This window comes from Aaosphaeria arxii, assembly GCF_010015735.1.
Source record: "Aaosphaeria arxii CBS 175.79 unplaced genomic scaffold BU24scaffold_1, whole genome shotgun sequence".
NCBI lineage: Eukaryota > Fungi > Ascomycota > Dothideomycetes > Pleosporales > Aaosphaeria > Aaosphaeria arxii.
The window spans coordinates 2,271,842-2,290,519 of NW_022983474.1; the positions used below are offsets into that span (position 1 = coordinate 2,271,842).

General features: G+C 47.2%; 9 protein-coding genes across 9 annotated transcripts; 5 read left to right on the forward strand and 4 right to left on the reverse strand.

Annotated features, from left to right (window-relative positions):
• Window positions 1–85: 85 nt before the first annotated feature.
• BU24DRAFT_457159 (DUF1254-domain-containing protein) lies at window positions 86–1,609 on the forward strand (the record flags this gene model as incomplete). The annotated part of the gene is made up of 2 exons (XM_033531510.1): window positions 86–444; window positions 532–1,609. 2 exons carry the CDS (start codon window positions 86–88, stop codon window positions 1,607–1,609), a joined length of 1,437 nt encoding a protein of 478 aa, XP_033389493.1.
• Window positions 1,610–1,718: 109 nt separating this feature from the next.
• On the reverse strand, window positions 1,719–3,837 carry BU24DRAFT_383198 (acid protease). Its single transcript, XM_033524798.1, has 2 exons — window positions 3,041–3,837; window positions 1,719–2,983 (listed from the first exon to the last, which is right to left on the reverse strand). Exons 1-2 carry the CDS (start codon window positions 3,337–3,339, stop codon window positions 1,813–1,815), a joined length of 1,470 nt encoding a protein of 489 aa, XP_033389494.1. The 5' UTR covers window positions 3,340–3,837; the 3' UTR covers window positions 1,719–1,812.
• A 458-nt stretch (window positions 3,838–4,295) lies between these two features.
• On the reverse strand, window positions 4,296–5,994 carry BU24DRAFT_446239 (general substrate transporter; the record flags this gene model as incomplete). The annotated part of the gene is made up of 4 exons (XM_033530751.1): window positions 4,296–5,025; window positions 5,085–5,416; window positions 5,470–5,765; window positions 5,817–5,994. 4 exons carry the CDS (start codon window positions 5,992–5,994, stop codon window positions 4,296–4,298), a joined length of 1,536 nt encoding a protein of 511 aa, XP_033389495.1.
• A 641-nt stretch (window positions 5,995–6,635) lies between these two features.
• Window positions 6,636–8,012, forward strand: BU24DRAFT_487635 (metallo-beta-lactamase superfamily protein; the record flags this gene model as incomplete). Its single annotated transcript, XM_033533470.1, has 4 exons — window positions 6,636–6,951; window positions 7,016–7,172; window positions 7,228–7,339; window positions 7,404–8,012. 4 exons carry the CDS (start codon window positions 6,636–6,638, stop codon window positions 8,010–8,012), a joined length of 1,194 nt encoding a protein of 397 aa, XP_033389496.1.
• Window positions 8,013–8,488: 476 nt separating this feature from the next.
• BU24DRAFT_487636 (GroES-like protein) lies at window positions 8,489–9,897 on the reverse strand (the record flags this gene model as incomplete). Its single annotated transcript, XM_033533471.1, has 4 exons — window positions 8,489–8,555; window positions 8,615–9,164; window positions 9,240–9,463; window positions 9,625–9,897. 4 exons carry the CDS (start codon window positions 9,895–9,897, stop codon window positions 8,526–8,528), a joined length of 1,077 nt encoding a protein of 358 aa, XP_033389497.1. The 3' UTR covers window positions 8,489–8,525.
• A 382-nt stretch (window positions 9,898–10,279) lies between these two features.
• Window positions 10,280–11,701, forward strand: BU24DRAFT_446242 (FMN-linked oxidoreductase; the record flags this gene model as incomplete). The annotated part of the gene is made up of 4 exons (XM_033530752.1): window positions 10,280–10,503; window positions 10,572–10,646; window positions 10,716–11,015; window positions 11,087–11,701. Exons 1-4 carry the CDS (start codon window positions 10,321–10,323, stop codon window positions 11,699–11,701), a joined length of 1,173 nt encoding a protein of 390 aa, XP_033389498.1. The 5' UTR covers window positions 10,280–10,320.
• A 411-nt stretch (window positions 11,702–12,112) lies between these two features.
• BU24DRAFT_469938 (NAD(P)-binding protein) lies at window positions 12,113–13,206 on the reverse strand (the record flags this gene model as incomplete). Its single annotated transcript, XM_033532644.1, has 2 exons — window positions 12,692–13,206; window positions 12,113–12,642 (listed from the first exon to the last, which is right to left on the reverse strand). The coding sequence occupies exons 1-2, from the start codon at window positions 13,200–13,202 to the stop codon at window positions 12,113–12,115; spliced, it is 1,041 nt and encodes a 346-aa protein (XP_033389499.1). The 5' UTR covers window positions 13,203–13,206.
• Window positions 13,207–15,218: 2,012 nt separating this feature from the next.
• Window positions 15,219–16,901, forward strand: BU24DRAFT_457165 (aldehyde dehydrogenase; the record flags this gene model as incomplete). The annotated part of the gene is made up of 3 exons (XM_033531511.1): window positions 15,219–15,549; window positions 15,619–16,220; window positions 16,311–16,901. The coding sequence occupies 3 exons, from the start codon at window positions 15,219–15,221 to the stop codon at window positions 16,899–16,901; spliced, it is 1,524 nt and encodes a 507-aa protein (XP_033389500.1).
• A 437-nt stretch (window positions 16,902–17,338) lies between these two features.
• BU24DRAFT_438395 (GroES-like protein) lies at window positions 17,339–18,547 on the forward strand (the record flags this gene model as incomplete). Its single annotated transcript, XM_033530252.1, has 1 exon — window positions 17,339–18,547. The coding sequence occupies one exon, from the start codon at window positions 17,339–17,341 to the stop codon at window positions 18,485–18,487; it is 1,149 nt and encodes a 382-aa protein (XP_033389501.1). The 3' UTR covers window positions 18,488–18,547.
• Window positions 18,548–18,678: the final 131 nt, after the last annotated feature.

Here is an 18,678-nt window from a genome sequence, read left to right on the forward strand (position 1 = left end):
TACCGACAAGATTTGCATTAATAGAAGTTTCAATTGTCCCATACTCCAACATAATTATGCGCTCGTCTTTGACTACCTTGCAGCAATGAAAATTCATCTAGTATTCGTTTCCCTACTTTCCGCAGTCGTGTATACTCAGCAGGTTGTTATTGTGCCCGAATCACAATGTCGGACTAGTTGTCATCAGAATGCGCTCGCTTTTGCATATACTTATGGCTTCCCGCTGTATAGCTTTGCTAAATATGTTAATCCGAGATATTTGAACAATGAGACCAACAGTCTCTACCACTCGCGCAAGCTTGCAGGTGCCGATGATACGGGCTTCGTTCGACCTAATGCAGACACTGTATACAGTGTGGCATTTTTGGACCTGAGCGAGAACGATATCGAAATTCAAGTTCCGGACTTTGGCGAACGATACTGGGTGTGGCCATTCTATGATATGTAAGTGTTCAGGAAAGGCTCCATACAGGTCAAATCGAGTTGGTGCTTGATACCTTGTCTGCTGCTTTCCCGTACTAAGAATCACAGGTACGCCAATGATCTTGCAAATATTGGAAGCATAACCAATAGTTCAGCCGGAAAGTATCTTCTACGATTTGACAGCGAGAACCCCGGCGTAGTGACCGAAGGCCTGAAGGGGGGCTATAAGGCATACCTCAACCTACCCACACCATATGGAATCACGCTGCCGAGAATCTTGGTCGAAGCTGGTACAGATGATATCGTTGCAGTTAACAAACTGCAGGATGGCTTCGGTATGGCTGTGCTCCCACGCTTTAGTCCTCCAGTCGCTCCTGCTCTCAACCTCAGCATGTTCTCTCGTCCTGAGTTTGTATACACGCCTGGAGATAATACCCTCGCAGAGGTTGTGCTCCGCTTGACAGCAGAATTGGCCCCGTACAATGAGCCATACGTGAAGCAAGATCGAAGCTGGGTCCGGCAAACTTTACTCGAGGCCGGGATTCACTACGAGAACAATTCCTTCGTTCAACCACCAGACACAAACCTGACCACAGCCGTAGCGACAGCAAACGCATCAAACGAAGCTTTGCAGATCACACCGGGCCTGACACTTCGTCTTGGTGGAAACTGGACCTGCCGTGCGTCTCGAGTGCTGGGGGCATTCGGTTCTTTCTACACTGCTCGATACAGCACTGCAAGCCGAGGGTACCTGGCCCTTACATCAGAGCAGGTCACATATCCTGTCAACAATGACTTTGTGATTGGGAAAGACCAAGCGGTGCTGTTCACTTTCAGCCGCAAGCCCGAGATCAATAAAGGAGGATTCTGGAGCTTGACAGTGTACAACGGCGAGCAGTATCTGGTCAAGAACGACCTGAACCGGTATGCATTGGGGGATAGAAGCAATTTGACGTTTCCAGACGGTACTTCGTATAATGAAGAAGATGTGGATGGTCCGTTCAATATTATTATACAGGCAAATGACGTTCCTCCGCCGTCGAATTGGACGAGTAATTGGTTGCCGGCTCCTGATGGTGGTGGCGAGGTGAAAATCACATTGAGATTCTATGGAGCTACAGACGCTATGACGAACGGCGACTGGGAGTATCCTGAAGTCTCTGTGGTTAATGCGATACGTGGATAGGCCTTTGACTTTGATGATGTTTGCATGATAGACTCCAAGCATACAGAATCCAGTTGGTTTGCCAAGTCAAACGCTTTATTTAGAGAGTGAAAATAATAAGATATACATTGAGAATTGAACAAAGTCTAAATATGCTTTGGGTATTAATAATAAAACGAAAGTCATGACGCTCCAGCGTTCGATGATGGTCTATAGCAGTGCCCTCATTTTTTGCCCCTCTTCCAGAAAAGCACTTTCGATGCCTTGGGCGGCGGATCGAATGATTGGACTTCCTCGACTTCGAATTGGGCCATCTTTGATTGCTTGCTCTTCTCTATCGCTCTCTCAACCCTCTTTTCCGCTCTCCGCCTCTGACAGCCCAACACGAAGCAGTATGCGCAAATTGCGATCCCAATTCCACCCAAAACACCGCCGATGACTGCACCTATCAGACCTTGTTTCATCCATGCACCCTGCTTCGGCCGTTCATAGGCGCTGGGGACGGCCTTAGGACAAAACGTCTCGGGCATGACGATGTTGTTCTTCTGAACCGCTTCTGCGAGGTAGAACTTGAAGGTTTCAAAGTCGGCCATGAGGTAGACTTGGCTCAAAAATGCTGTCGACAGAAGGAATGGCGCTGATGATGCTTCTGTGCGGTCTTGGATGGGTGTGATGTTTGAGGCATTGACCAGCACTTCCTGGGGAAGAGTGACGGTGAAGTCGCCGTTATCGCCTGCGATGACGATGGAAAGTGTCCCGTTGAATTGAGAGCGCAACTTTAAGGAGTTGTCACCCCAGTAGTTGTCCTTGGTTGCATCCAGGTGCTTGATGAAGTTCTGCGTTATCTGGTAGGGAAGCGAGAGCGGGTATTGGTCTGTAGTGATCTGTGCAGTGAACGCCGATGGTTGTTTTGCGGATGGGAACTTCTTTGCATCGAATAGTGAAGTGTTGCTATTGGGGTTGCCGGTCTCAGTAATGATTATATCCTTCACAGTGACGCTGAAGGGATTTCGATTCGCAGTATTCATCGAGAAGGAATGCGCCTGGCCAGTGAAGCGACCCGAATCGTATCCACCGAACGCGTTCGAGCCGTTCACAGAACCCCCGGCCCGGTCGAAGCCTTGTCCTATGTAGAGCGAGTATGTGCGAGCAGCAATCTTATTCTGGGCTACGAGGCCCTGAAGGATGGTCGAGGCTTGTCCTATCCCCACGATGGAGGGCGTGGTAGACGAGTTGACGACGACTTCAATGTCGACATCTTCAAGTAGTGTTTGCGATGCACCATCGGTTTCGAAGTAGTGCGTATACAGACGAACTGTTTCCGAAGCGAACAAACCCCTCGATGAGTCATTTTGTTTATCGAGTGGTTGGAAGTCTTTTCCTTTTGGTTTAAATCTAGCATGGAAGTCAGTTGAGAGCATTAGATACATTGTTTGAATCATCACAGCTTACGTTGACGAATCTTCCTTCACATAAAAGCCTCCTGTTGATCTATCACAGTCTTTCAATGTGCTATTATCGCAGAAGGTATTCGACGAGAACGAAGTATGGTTTTGGCTCAAGGATGGCCACAGGCTTTGGTTCTGTGCGGGAGTTCCAAGACCAATGAATGATCCATATTGAAAGGCTGGAGAATCGTGGACTGCTCTTTTATGAATGTCCACGTAAATGGGGGGTATTGAACAGTTGAACGCAAGAACAGCTTGAGCGAACAGTGCGTTCGCACCCAGGTAGAATGCGAACGACGCCATGTTCTATCGCTTCGATCGACTCGATATGACACTGGAGTAGTGTGGCGCGGATGAGATGATCTCTGAATGAAGTTGACTCCTCAAGTCAATTACGGAGTATCTGCGAGGGAGCTGGAGTATTGTACTGCCAGGTGCCAACGAAATCAGCAGGTTGGGATTTGAAAGAGCGTAAGCGATGTCTTTGTAGGATTGATACACTTCATAGAGTGCACAAGCTAAAATGAGATGGCAGAGGACCACGGCCTGTCAGAGATGACTGCTTCTATTCTTGAACAAGTAGCGGGTATCCACCTCACACTCGCATACTCAGAAGTTGACTAGAGCCGCATTTGAGGGAACCATGGCCTAGACGGCGCTTGCTGAGGGATTAAGGCCCATTTCTCCATGGGAATAGGTTTGGTCTAGGCGCCGATGAGGGTGTTATTTGCGGAGAGAAGTCCCCATTATCCTTCTGTACACACTATGGCGGGATGATCCAATCGGATTCATTGGTTGAAGATGACGGGAGGGAGGAAGAAAGGACCACAAGGGCGTTGGCGGCGTTGGCGGCGTTGGCGAACGTAGTGCTAAAAATACACCAGCGTCTACGTCGCTCTTCTGATTGGTCCTCATGTTTGTCTGCATATCAAGGTTAACGCGTACACAATTCGACGTGGTTACTGTCTGTACTCCGTACTCTTCCAAATAAAATCAATGAGAAAGTTGGTGAGATAAAAACCCAGTATTACAACATACGTACGACGTTGATCAACTCTGGACCTCGCTATCTCTGTCTGGGCAAATAATGAAGTACTCTAGCAACAGAAACCATCACTATGCGCTCAAATGTTCGGGTAGCTTCGCTCCATGTTTTACTATAAAAGTGAGCTCGCAATTTTTGTAACTACTGCGCATATGCTGTACATTGGGGATTGCTCCTGCACCACTTGATACAATTATCCATCCACTTCGCCGGTTTACATTGTAGACTCGATACGAGTAGAAGAAACATCCTTTGACTCATGCCCAACAGTAGATGTTAGATTCGGGTTGTTTGCGCGAAAGTCCGCTTCCATTGCTTGTTGCTGCTCCTCTGACATCTGTGCAAGGTCAACAGCAACTTCATCACCAAACAGATTAGATATCTCTTCTAGGCTCAGTAGCCTCGTTTCAGGGAGGAACGTAGCCAGAAACCAAACCCCGGCCAAAGGAATAGTAATGAAGACAAGATAGTAACGCCATCCAACTTCAGCAAATGCAGTCGGGGCTGTTTGGGTGTAGATTAAAGTCATCATGAAGAGGCCCATGACGCTGAAACCTAAACCCTGGGCCCGGATTGTGGTTGGGAAAATCTCCGCGCAGTAGACGTAAGAGGACGCGTCCATAGTGCCTCCATAGAAAGTGACGAAGAGGTAGAGGAAAAACACACCAAACCCGTTACCGATCTTGTTTTCCGTGCCGCCGTACTCGGCAACCATGGCGGTGAAACAAGAAAGTGAGAGTGCGCAGCCGATCAGACCAACTGTCATAATACGGATACGGCCCCATCGGTCGAGCATGATGCTGTTGACCCAGTTCATGAAGGCTGCCCAGGAGTTGTAACAGGCATACAAAACTAAAGGCGTCGAGTTGTAAAGTCCCAGTCCATTGTAAAGAAGAACTTGATAATTGTTGACAACGAGCACGCCAGTCGACTGAGCGATACATCTTTCGAGCGAGGTCAGTATTGTTATCGACGGACTCGACTCCCAATAGGGTCTACTCACTGAACAAAAAAACCGTAGATTAGTCGTTTCCTGTACGACTTCTTCCGGAATATCTCAATCCATGAATTGTTGACCTGTTGGCTTTGTTCGAGTTCCAGCTGCAGATGGATCTGATAGAATTCCTCCATGGCGTGAGAATGCATTTTCTCTAGGACAGCTAGAGCCTCAGGGTTCTTTCCCTTTGCACACAACCACCGTGGTGATTCAGGAACCCATGGCGACCCGGCGAGTAGCAACAGTGGTGCAAGCATTTGTAGTGCAAGGCACAGGCGCCACTGGACGGCTTCGTTGGTTAGAAAGTAGCAGCCATAGCCAACCCAACCGGCTCCAGCCTAGATCATAATCAATTGCCAGAATCTCGTTCATAGGAATAGATGAAGCCTACATATCCGCAAACGATCAAGAATCCATGAGATCCCACCATGCGTCCTCGTGTCTTTGCGGGCGACACCTCAGCTTGGTAAAGAGGCACAGCGACATCGACCATGCCAACACCGATGCCATTGAAGAATCTGCCGACTAGAAACATGGCGATGTGTACTGATCCAGCTTGGATAGCAGCAGAAACAACGCAGAGGAGAGCAACGATCTGGATGGTTCGAAGTCTTCCCAGTTTGTTTGCTATCCATGGCACCAAAAGACAGCCGATCATTCCACCTCCGGCAAACATGCCATTGGTTGCTATTGAAATTATAAGTTGAGGAGCCAGATTTGCGATCTGAGCTCACGTACCTCCAATTATCCTATTAGTTTCCTCTACATTTGCCCCCTCCAGGTCCAGATCGAAATGTTTAAAAAAGGATGGCAAACCCAATACGGATCCGATGATGGCCGAATTGAAACCATAGGTAAAGGAACCCAACGCGACGAAAAAGACGAGTAAGAAATTGTAGAACGATCCCGTTGCCATTGTTTCTGTTCAAGTTTCCCAAGTTAACTATGATCAGATTGACATTCTGGAATATCATGGTCACTGTACTCAAGGAATATATGTATCCATTATGCCCCGTATACGGAAGTCTGGCGTTGATGAAACACGCGGAGCATGATTGGGGTAATCTGGGGAAATTCCTAGTGTAGTAACATTCGCGGTTGGGGTAATAGGTGGTCTAGAGCACCTCGTCGGAAGCGGGGAATCAAGCACTCGCCGCTCTACAAACGCCCTAAAACCTCCCCTCACCCAAGAATACTTGGGGGCCTTCGGCCTCTAGACGCTGCCACATGTCGAAACAACCAGCTCACGCGGGGAACGCTCGTCCCCAGCTACAATCGTAGAGGCACTTAATTCTTGGACTTCTGTTAATCTGCTCCCTTACCCCTCATGCACCTGAAAATATGGCCCAATTGTCAGTCAGGGTACTACGCCTATTAGTAATAGTCAATGCCACTATCGTAGTGAAACAAATGCGTAAATCATCTTAACCATCGAAACACTTGTCACCTACTGGGGCATGTGTCTGTCACAGGTCATATCAGATCTCTTGAGGAAAAGCCATCAATCTGTGCCAGGTTCAAAGTGCTATCGAAAAGCCTTTCCTTAATCCAAGCACAATGAACCTTCCAACCGGCCTCAATACAGTGCGAGTGCGAGCGATAGACACGACGACCGAAATGGTGTGCAATTCTGAAGCATTCGTTCGTCCTGTAATTCCCGGGCATGAGTTACTCAACTTGAAAACGATGTGCTTTCTCATCGATAATGAGGCACAGAACAAAAGAATCTTGTTCGACTGTGGTTCAAGAAAGGATTACTGGAATGGTCCGTTGGTCACCAGGCGCATGATCGGTAGTCAAGTTCCAGCACTTCAAGTTGAAAAAGGAGTGGATGAGATTTTAGTAGAGGCGGGCGTACCTCTGAATTCATTAGGTATGCGGTGAATTTTCGATCCTAATACAGAATGTCTTCTCCCATTGACTGGTGTGGTTCATAGATGCGATCGTCTGGAGTCACTGGCATTGGGATCATATTGGAGATGGCTCGAAGTATGATTCAGCGACAGATATCGTGGTTGGTCCTGGCTTCAAAGCCAACTTTTGTCCTGGCTGGCCCGAGGACCCAAACGGTGTATTACTTAGCAGTGATCTGGAGTATGTCACCATTTCCCTCATACATGAGACATAGAGCTAACCAAATCAATCACAGAGGTCATGTCATTGACGAAATTACATTTGAAGAGAGCAAACTTCGCATCGGCGATTTTCGTGCGCACGACTACTTGGGAGACGGCTCCTTTTACATACTCGACGTCCCTGGTGTGAGTCGGAAACGCTCCACACTCTCGTTCCCACGAGTTCGGGCTAACTTATCATCGTTTCTAGCATGCGATTGGACACATTTGCGGATTCGCACGAACAACTCACGACACCTTTGTGTTCCTTGGTGGGGACTGTTGCCACTTCCCTGGAACCTTTCGGCCTACATTCGCGTCACCAATGCCAGAAATCATCCCCGACCGTCAACTCGACGAATCATTTCCTCGTCCATGTCCCTGTTCTCTGTTTACTACCTTGAATCCTTTCGCAACAAACGTAAGCCAGACCAACGAAGAACGAGATGCCCGCCGCATGCCTTTCTACAAGGTAACTCGGCTCAAGGACAGTGCCTACATCTGTCCAGAGGTAGCAGAAAACAGTATCAGAAGTCTCGAAGAGCTAGATGCTGACCCTAACATATTCATTCTCTTGGCGCATGACTCCGCGCTTTTTGGTGTATTGCCTTTGCTAAACTTCGCACCGAACGAGGATATATCTGACTGGAAATCGAAGGGGTACAAAGATAACACTTTCTGGGGATTTCTCAATGAATTGCCGAGGATGGGGAAGCCGGGAAGGAAGAAGTTAGTATCTGGCTTGATGAGGAACGGAAACCAAATGATTATGGACCCTAACGATGTTTCGTTCCGAGATATCGATGACACGATCACATAGATCTTCTTTTCATAGTATATACAACCTTCAAGAATGACCCAATAACAATCATGCCATCACGATATGTCACCTAGATTAAAGAAATCAGGGCAACGGTGTGCGAGAGGTTGCATAGGATATAGCGACTTTCAGGGATGGGTTGGTTGTCATATTCGTCAGGTGGCAATCGATAGAGAAATTTCACTGGGCATGGAAAATTGAAATCACCTGCTTGTAATTACTAATGAGAGTGCCCCTTGAAATCGATAGCCACCTCCTTCTGGCTCAATGCAGCACTGTAAGCTGCGAGCATGAATATGAATACATAACTTATTGACGGCAATCTCCAACGACTTGTATGAAACAGAACTGGATCGACGATCTATCGTAAGATTGAGTGCTATTTATCTCTGGAACCGTATTCTAGATGACTCAAAGACAAATTCCAGTCAGTCTGTAATGGCATTGCGAATTGATGCCATTTATACCGTTGAATTATCCATCATTGACACAATCGATCAAAGCGCAGAGATATCAGTCGAGTTTGAAGATAACTTTATGAACCTGTACAAGTTCAGTATGCCGTTCAAATTCTGTGTAGAACTGTATTTGTGTGTGCTTACCTTCCTCGCTTCGAACAGGTCATATGCCTTTTGAGCATCTTCGAGCTTCATCTTAGTACCACACAAGAAATGCAATTTATCACCAACTTGGACTAGAACATCCAAAGCCTCTTCAAAGATGCTTCGGACCGGGCATCTACCAAACGCCAGAGTCAGATTCTTCCCATACAGCTGTGGCCCATGCAGTTGTAACGTTGAAGAATGAACTCCCACTGAGCTAATGGACGCGAACGGCCGGGCAATGTCAATTGCTAGCTCGAGAGCGCCGGCATTGCCGACAATCTCTAGAACAACGTCTGCTCCTCGTCCTCCGGTCGCCTTCCTAATAGTATCTGCGGGGTTTGAATCCAGTTGCAATGGAATAGCACCTAGCTGGCTCGCTTCGTTCAATCGATCGGGTACTGTATCAATGGCATAGACTGTATTGCACATTGTGAGTGCAGAGGCGATAGCGCATAGACCCACAGGGCCGCATCCTATGACTGAAACAATAACTTCTTTGCGCTGCTCAGATGGCAAGTTCCTCAAAAACCGGGCAGCAGCGAAATAACTGCTCGTCTTCGTCAGCAGAAATCTTCAGCCATGTTGTAGGAATGGATGAACATATAAGGGAATTGAAACATACCCAGTCGGGAAGATGTCTGCCATGAGTACTAGCAGGTCTTCTGAAATTGTGGTGGGAGCCAGAACCATCGTCGTGTCAGCATTTGGGACAAGGACATAGTCTGCCTGCCCCCCAGCAATACTATTTGAACTTTGGCTATTGCCAAATAATTTGCCTTCAGTACAGCGGCTCGATTGTTTTCGCTGGCAATAGAAGCATTTACCGCAGGCTGTGAAAAATGGCACCTAAAGACATACCGTCAGCCAAGGTACTTCAAGCACAAGAAATCTCCCACGACTCTATAGTCAAAAGATTCATAGTCATATAGTGTAACACTAAGATGCTAGTTCTTTTTTCACATTGCCTTAACTGTTTACGATCTGTATCTAGATGGACATGTACCTACCACGACCAGATCCCCTACATGGAAATTCTTCACGTCGGGACCTACTTCATCCACCACGCCGACAAATTCGTGGCCAATTATAAAATCGGTGGGAATTCTCATATGCCCCCGATAGAAGTGGAGGTCGCTGCCGCAAAGAGCCGCAGACGTCACTCTCAGGATACAATCCTTGGGGTCACGTATGACTGGACTGGGGCGTTGTTCGACCATCACTTCCCCAACACCCTTAAAGATGACTGCGCGCATGGTAGATGGTCTGCTTGTCGACGACATCGTGTAACGCAAGAAATGTCTGAAGGCACCAGGACCGGAGAAAGTAATGGAGAATAAAGAAATAGGTGCAACAACTTTCATGCACGCAAGGGAAGAATGTCATCGAATATTATTAATATCCTCAATTGCAACGAAAGAAAATGTAGAGGTGCCCGAGTGGGGAAGCTCATTATCAACGTCACACGTTGGGGAATAGTTGGAGACATCCAAATGTTCCAACTAGTCTCCAAAAGGGTGTGAGAACGACGAGTTCAAGGTTCCCCTTAGCGTGGGTTTCGCCCATTAGGCGATTACCAATTCACTCCCATGATTAGACTGCCAAGCGATGTCCTTAAAAGATATACATAGAGTATTCGAACTATCCTCCTTTATCGCGGCAGACCTTTTCTCCATCGTGAACACCCAGAAGCTGCTGTTTCAACAATGCCTACCACATCGAGCACTCACGACAATGGATTTCATCACCTGCTTCAGCCTCTCCGCTTGGGCGATCTCCAGTTGAAGAACAGAGTAGTGATGGCGTCTTTAACTCGAAACCGTGATAGCATTCCACGAGCAAATCTTCATGTTCCATATTATACAGAGCGTGCGGGATGCGGCCTCATTGTAAGCGATTCTTTGTGTATACTTTTGTATTCAACGACTTGCGCCCATACTGAACATTTCTTGAAAAGATCTCGGAGGCCGCATTGATCTGTCCTCAAGGAACCGAATGGACCTACATGCCAGGAATATATACAGCGGAACACGTAAGTCTGTCTCGTACCCTACAATTCGTCATAAACAAAGTGGAGGTACCAACTGTGTGAATTGAACAGGTTGCTGGATGGAAGAAAGTGACCGATGCCGTGCACGAACGTGGCGGTCTTATCTTTTGTCAACTGCATCATGTTGGACGCGTCGCCCATCCAGGCACTAGGGTGCAGCGTTCTATCAATCAGCCAGTTCCAGGGCCGTCAGATGTGGCTGCAAGGGGCGGGAAGTTTCGCAACGTACCGGGCGCTCCAGGATATGTGACACCAACACCAATCAAAGATCCGTACGAATATGTCGGTCTTTATGAACATGCTACGAAGTGTGCCAAAGAAGCTGGATTTGATGGTGTCGAAATTCATAATGTGAGCTCTTTCCTTTCGGGCGGATGAATAGCATCTCGATGACTCTAAAAGCTAACGGATCTCTGCACTAGGCGAATGGATATTTGCCTATGCAATTTCTTGAATCGCATAGCAATAAACGCAGTGACGAGTTCGGAGGATCAATTCACAACAGGATGAGATTCTCGTTCACAATTCTCCAGGCTCTTACCAAATACTTCCCTTACAGTCGGATCGGCATCAAAATTGCTCCTTGTGGTGGTTACAACGACATGGGGGAGCTAGACGAGCATGGGAATCCCTCGATAGAAAAAGCGAAGGAAACGTACGGGACCTTCTGTAAGGAGCTCGAGAAACTAGGTCTGGCATATGTGCAAGTGATGAGATGGTGGGCTTCATATGACCCAATGATTGGTGGAAAGCCGCGAGCTGTCGAATGGGATCCCATCGCATATTTGCGTCCTATTCTTAAAAACACTCCACTTTTCGGGAATACAGCATTTACTCCAGAGGAAGCGGATCAGTGGATACAAGACGGAAAGATGGACGCTGTTGTCATTGGTAGACCACTTTTGTACAACCCAGATTATGTTGATAAATTGACATCTGGGCGTGCAGCTGAAATATATAAAGAGCAGCCCGGGGACGAATATTGGTGGTACAAATGGCGTATGAATGGTAAGTGCATAGGCAAACTCATTTACTGATGTACTGACATATTGTAGATAAACGAGATGGGTATTTGAACTGGGCAGCACGAGCAAAGATCACATATACAGCTAGGAATGATGTGTTGAGTTACATACATGACTAAGTAACTGGGTGCTGTATTGTCTGTCATGAACTTAAAATCAATGATCGAAACTGTTGTTACAATTACTTCTACGCCCTTTTCCAATACATCATATCTGTTATATAGTGGATAAAAAGAAATCCATCGGTACCGAAATCCGATACCAATCTACGAGGCCATCAATGGATTCTGTTACAAACACCGCAAAAAGGCCACTGTATGAAAAGCGAATAAAGAAAGCAGTTCTCTCTTCTGAAGCACATAGTAAACAAGATTGCAATCGAGTCGCGTTGCTCAGTCGGATGTACTTCAGCTAAACTAGACTCTAGTCTACGTTGATACATATTTTTCCGACATGTTGGCCCGAAACTAAATATTCAAATGCAGCGATAACATCCTCCCTGGAAAATCCAAACTCCTTCTCAACGGCTACCTGGAGATTCTTTGACGTCACAAACCGTGTCACCTCTCTCAGGTGCTCCGTTGACCCGACCATGATTCCACGGACCACTGCACCTTTTGACAACGCCAAAGCTGCAACATCAGGCATTTTATCCTTATCAGCTGAGGCTAGAAACCCGATGACGGCAATGTTTCCGCCATAAGCGACGGAGTTGATGCTTTGTTCAATCGTCCCAGCACCACCATTCTCAAAAATGAAGTCTGCGCCTCGACCACCTGTGATCCTAAGTACCTCCTCCGACCAATTTGGATTTGACTTGTAGTTGATTATGTGGTCAACACCGTACTTCTCTTGAACGTGCTTCAGCTTAGAGTCTGAAGACGATGTGATGATGGTTTGTGCACCAGCCGCCTTCGCGAGGATGAGGCCAGTAATGGAGACACCCCCAGTACCTTGAGCGTGTTAGTAAGTTGATTATTGCGCATGATTGGAAAAGAGTACCTAGGAGAAGTACTGTTTGGCCTGGTTTTAGCTGCATATTTCCGTACAAAGCGTTCCAAGCCGTAGTTCCTGTGCAAACTAGAGCAGCGAGCTGAGAGAAGCCAAGCGAGGTGCTAGAAGAAACCTTGACCAAGACTGCCCAAGGGAGTGCAATGAACTGTCGTAAAGCTCCGTCGTAGACACCTCCCAAGCTATGAAGCCAATCCTGCATAGCACCAGACGGGGTATTGAGATCAAATGAGGCAATGACCTTATCGCCTTCACTGAAGTCTTCGACTGCGCTTCCTAATCCAACAACCTCCCCAGCTAGATCGGAGCAGGGAACAACATTTTCCTTGACAGGGAAAGGGTATTTTCCAGTTGAAACAGCAAAGTCGCGGAAGTTAAGAGCTACGCTCCTAATTCGAACGAGGACCTCATGAGCAGCGGGCTCTGGCACCTTTTCCTCCCCGACCGTAAGGTCATGGATCGAGGTCCGTTGCGGGAGGCGAAACACACGTTGAGTAGCCATTTTCTTTGGTAAATGTCAGGCAATGAATGATAAGATTCAATATGATCTATGATGATTTATGTAGCCATGAAATGCTCAATTTACTCCAATTGCGTCATATAACAAACATGAATTTGTCAGCCATATCCTAGGGCATGATAGGTATGTAACCCATTAAAAGTTTTGTGAAAGCCGAGTTCGAGCCGATGTTGTCCGCGTAACCAATGTAGATGTTATTTTCAAACACGGAGCGGTTCAGCATGCAAAGACAGCCCTAGAGTCTCGTAAGAATGAGCAATTGAAAAGTTCAACTAACATACAGCAATCAGTCCTGCGTTCTAAACAGTTGTTTTGTCTTTTGGTGGGTACCATTCCTGCTCGACATATCTCATGAATTCAGATGGAAGAGACGACTTAAGTGTGCACAACTTTGTATCATATCTGGAGATAGTACATGGGGATCGATATCTGCTTGGTAATTCCGATTGGCCTAATAGCACAACCCACCCGCTGAGTCTAGCTATGACGCCGCTGAGCCATCCCAAAATAATAGTGTTGAAAAATTACAGAGGCGGACGTCGATGCAGTTGGGGAAACGTTTGCTGGAAACTAGAAACCGAAGTCATAAGTCATTGTTTGGCGCAAACTCAAACCATCACGCCAGTGACGCCCTTCTCCAACACCAAGACTTTCCCCGCACTACCTAGCTAGCTTCAGAAACTTAAGCTAGCACGCTAGGTAACTAGGTAGTTGGAGAAAAAAAAATTGATAATCAGAACATGTAATGAGTGATACGTGAGGAAACCTCCATCTCGGATTCAGTGCCTCTAACCAGCGGGACTCGTTGGAACTATTGTGCGTCATGTGCATAACGATAGATTCTTTTAAGACATGCATGAAAAAACATTCAAGATGCCACAGTCAGGGTCCACCTGCCGAATCTTATGGTTCCTTATATTTAGGGAATAAGTGCTATGGAATGGCAAAGAGTCTCAAGGCCAACAGTATACGAGTTGCCAAAAGAGAAGAATAACGATCGGATTGGCGAAAGTTGAGGATAAGGAGCGGATGCTAATAACCTCAGATAGCCTTCAGTATAGGTAATTCGTGGGCCCTAGCTCCAGAACTATGGTGAAGAAAGATTCAGTCTTCTACTTTAGCCCATTGGTGACCAGGTCGACTACCTCACGAATCATAGGATACTGTCAACGGTGTGAATGTCAGGTGTGTTGAACATCATGGATCGGGTGGTCGTTTTGAACTTGATTCCCACAGGCCGGCAGGTGTTATTGATGTCCTCACCGACATTTGCTATAACAGTCAGAACCGAATCTGGTCGAGGTCATTTAACTCGTCTTTCCTGTTGTGAGAACTGACTTCTAAGGTTGGCTCTTAACAGATCTGCTTAAAGTGGTCCTGAAAAGTCATCGATTGAGGGCGGATCGGTGGAGGATCCATGCTCCAATCCGCTGCACAAGATGCACACCCATCCGCAGCCGAGAGCGAGAATGTAACCGTAAAGACTTCAGAAGTCCCTACCAGATGTTCTAAGATAGCGACGATACCACCTATAGGAGTTTATACTATCAAGATTGAGATATGTAGCTGTCGGCACAGTCATGATATTGAAATGGAATGTGAAAATTACCTCCACAAATCCACAAAGAATACTCATGATTATTCACTTTTCAACAAGTGATATGTCTTACTATGAAAGAAAGTACAATGATGGGCGAATTGTGAAATCCATATGCTACTATGGACAGTCCATTCGCAGATTCCCGGCCTGTTACTCCGCCTAGACCTATTCTCCAACTGCCTTCCCCGCCTCCACACAAGTAAATTAAGTTTTAAGAAATCAATGAAGTCCTATACAGGAGAATCTCGGGCGAACCAAGTATTGGAGTTGACACTTGATCTTTCGATCATTCCACAATCGAATTCTGTGCCGTTGTTCAGACATATTTTATCCATATCTTGAAATCTCAAAGCTACACGTGTGTACAGATCTTTTGCGCAAAATCATCACCAGCAAGCATGATCGACTCTACAACTACCAATGGGTCTTCCCAGCCTCGGCATCATACACCAGTATCTGAACTTCTGAAAAATGCAGGCTTGTTCGAGGCAAGGGGATTCGTTGCAGGCAAGTGGAGAACTGCATCAAATAATGCAACGTTTCCTGTCTATGAACCTGCTACTGGACTGGTACTCGGTGAATGTGCGAATTTCTCCAAAGACGCATTTGCAAACTCTATTGACACCTGCCACGACGGATATCAAGAATTTTGGAGCCAATTTACGGCCAAAGAGAGGGCTAAGATATTGAGAAGATGGAATGACTCAATTCTGGAGAACGTCGATGATTGTACGTTAAGAGACTCAAGGATACCTTTCTCTTATCAAATTATTTGTACTAACAAGCAACCTGACAAAGTGGCTACAATCCTCTCCCTCGAAAACGGAAAGGCCATCTCTGAGGCCCGCGGCGAGATAGCCTATGCCGCATCATTCGTTCAATGGTTTTCCGAAGAATGCACACGATCGTATGGTGACAATATCCCTAGCTCGTATCCTAGTTCTATGGTCTTTACCAGTAAAGAGCCAGTAGGAGTGTGCGGCATTATCACGCCATGGAATTTTCCAGCAGCAATGATAACGAGGAAGATTGCACCTGCTTTCGCTGCTGGCTGCTCAGTAGTCATCAAGCCTCCGAGCGAAACGCCATTCACAGCAGCAGCACTTACCAAATTAGCTCTGGCCGCAGGAGTCCCTGATAATGTCATTGCCTTGGTGCCAACAAAGGATCGAGAAGCCTCTTTAGAGCTTGCAATAAACCCGAAGGTAAAGAAGATTAGCTTTACGGGATCCACCGCTGTGGGCAAAATGCTGACAAGCCTTGCTTCGGGAACGATGAAGAAGGTGAGTATGGAGTTGGGCGGCAATGCACCCTTCGTGGTATTTGAGGATGCGGATTTAGACATTGCCGTCGACGCCGCTCTTGTTTGCAAGTTTAGGTCTTCGGGACAAACATGTGTTGTAAGTCTGTTCTCTGGTTTCCCTGTTGGGTGACCTTTGGAAACCACCCTTTCTTATCAGAAGAACATCGACGGCTGACGAAGTTAACAGTGTGCCAACCGCCTCCTAGTTCACGAAAGCGTTGTAGATGCCTTTTCCGAGAGACTGGTTGCTAAAGTGAAGAAGATGCAACTCGGCAAAGGCATCAACGCCAACACAACACATGGTCCGCTAGTAAACGCGGCAGCTGTGGACAAAGTGGAACGACATGTTCAGGACGCGCTCAAAAAGGGTGGCCAATTGAGGATTGGCGGTAGACGCCCAGAGGGGCTCACTGGGTACTTTTACGAGCCCACTGTCATCACTGGAGCTACGAAGGATATGGAAGTTGCAAAAGATGAGACATTTGGGCCCCTGGCACCTATATTCGAGTTTTCCACGGAGCAAGAAGCACTCGATCTAGCAAACGATACCGAGTTCGGTTTGGCTGGCTACTTCTTCACTAAGGACATCAGCCGAGTGCTTCGTGTAGCTGGAGCACTGCAGGTGGGTATGATTGGGGTAAATACAGGACTCATAAGTGCAGCAGAAACGCCATTTGGAGGTATCAACGAATCTGGCGTGGGCCGAGAGGGCAGCAAGTATGGTCTGGCGGAATATCAGAACATTAAAGCAGTAACGATTGGTGCTATCAAGGCGTAGTCTCACGACAACATTAACGCAGCTTCTCGTGCAGAACAGAATATTAGCTAGTATGCATGTATGTGCGTCATTCATTTCTCCAACTGAGCCTATCCGTAACGTCAAGCCCCCTATGTGATAAAGCAAGGTAGCACTTGGTTACCTGTAGGTTGGAGAAGAAAGCGGGGTGGACCCAATACACCGCGTGGAAAGATTTAGTAAAAGGCTCTAACATATTTGCTAATATGGCTTGCTCATGATTACTTCTCAAATAATCATGAGCAATTAATATAGGGATGTGTCGTCTCATGGCAGTTGGTAGTTCTACAAACGTTAAATCCTCCTTCCAATTCGACGCACTGCACCCACAGTTGCATCCTTTATCTACACAGGAAGAATCGGCCCACTCAATAAGCAAGCATCATCGAATAGGCACTTTATTCACAATCTATTCTGCAATGACGACTACCAAAGTACCTTCGCGGATGCGAGCAGCTATTCTCGAGCATTTCAATGAACCATACAAGCTTATCTACATGGACACACCTTTGGCTCGATATCTTGAAGGCCACGATATTCTAGTGCAGGTGTTGGCAGCGTCATACTGCCACACAGACGCAGTATTTGCATTAGGATCCATGGGGCATTCGACGCCTCGAGTGGGCTGCCATGAGTTTGCAGGGCAGGTCGTGGCACTAGGCCCACAGGTCGAAGTTGAGTCCCTTGGCCTGACTGTGGGCAGCAAAGTAGGAGTTCCAGGCAGAGGATACCGCCCTTGCGGCGAGTGTAAGGAGTGCATCATAGCAGGGGCGCACCCAAAAGCCAGGGCGAAACGATACTCACCCTTCTGTCCGCACATGAAGAACCTGGGCTTCACCGCAGACGGCGGTTTTCAACAGTACGCAATTGTTGACAGCCGGCAGGTGGCACCATTACCCGAGTGCATGACTGCAGTCCAGGCAGCGCCGTTAATGTGCGCAGGATTGACGGTATGGGCGGCGCTGGAGCTGGCACGCAACTGCCATGGAGCACGCAAAGTGGCCATCATCGGAGCAGGCGGAGGACTTGGCCACATAGGAGTTCAGTTTGCTGCACACTTGGGCATGGATGTGCTCGCTGTCGATGCAAGCGATGCGCCATTGAGTCTGTTGAGCACCGTCATTAAAAGCCTTCCGTCTTCAATGTCGAACCGGGTAAGCATTCATGACGCGCGAAGACTCAATGTTGAGCGCGCACTCCAAGCCGTAGGGGAGAACAGGGCTGTCGAAGGCGAGCTAGCCGGCGTCGATGCCGTTGTCTTGCTCCCAGATTCACAGGCAGCCTTTGACACAGGCATGAAACTACTACGCAACCACGGTACTATGGTGGTTGTCAGTTTCCCCAAAAATGGCTTCAACCTCGACGCAAAAGACGTCGTTTTCCGTGACATTCGTGTCGTTGGAAGCTTGGTCGGCTACAACCATCAGCTTCGCGACATGCTCGCATTTGCCGACGCCAACGCGATCAACGTCTCCATCCGTACTTTTGCGCTCGATGACATCCAATCTTTGGTCCAAGAGTCCCACCGTGGCGAAGGAGGAAAATTGGTCGTCGACATGAGTTTGTAATCAGAATTGGAGAAGTCTTTTAGTCGATCGGATATTTGGGGTACGTTGGGGAAGTTGGGCGTTGCACTAAGGAAGTTCCAATCGAATTTGTACTACAACAGCTCTTTCGATACCAAGAATTAACGACTGACTCGTTACTTTATATGATCGTGTATGAACAGGATCGGAGGATTGAATTCACAGTGGAAAAG

Coding starts and splice junctions, on each gene's coding strand:
- BU24DRAFT_383198 (XM_033524798.1), bottom strand. CDS start 3,339: ATGGCGTCGTTCGCATTCTACCTGGGTGCGAACGCACTGTTCGCTCAA. Junction 2,984..3,040: donor GTGAAGGAAGATTCGTCAAC/GTAAGCTGTGAT, acceptor CTTCCATGCTAG/ATTTAAACCAAAAGGAAAAG.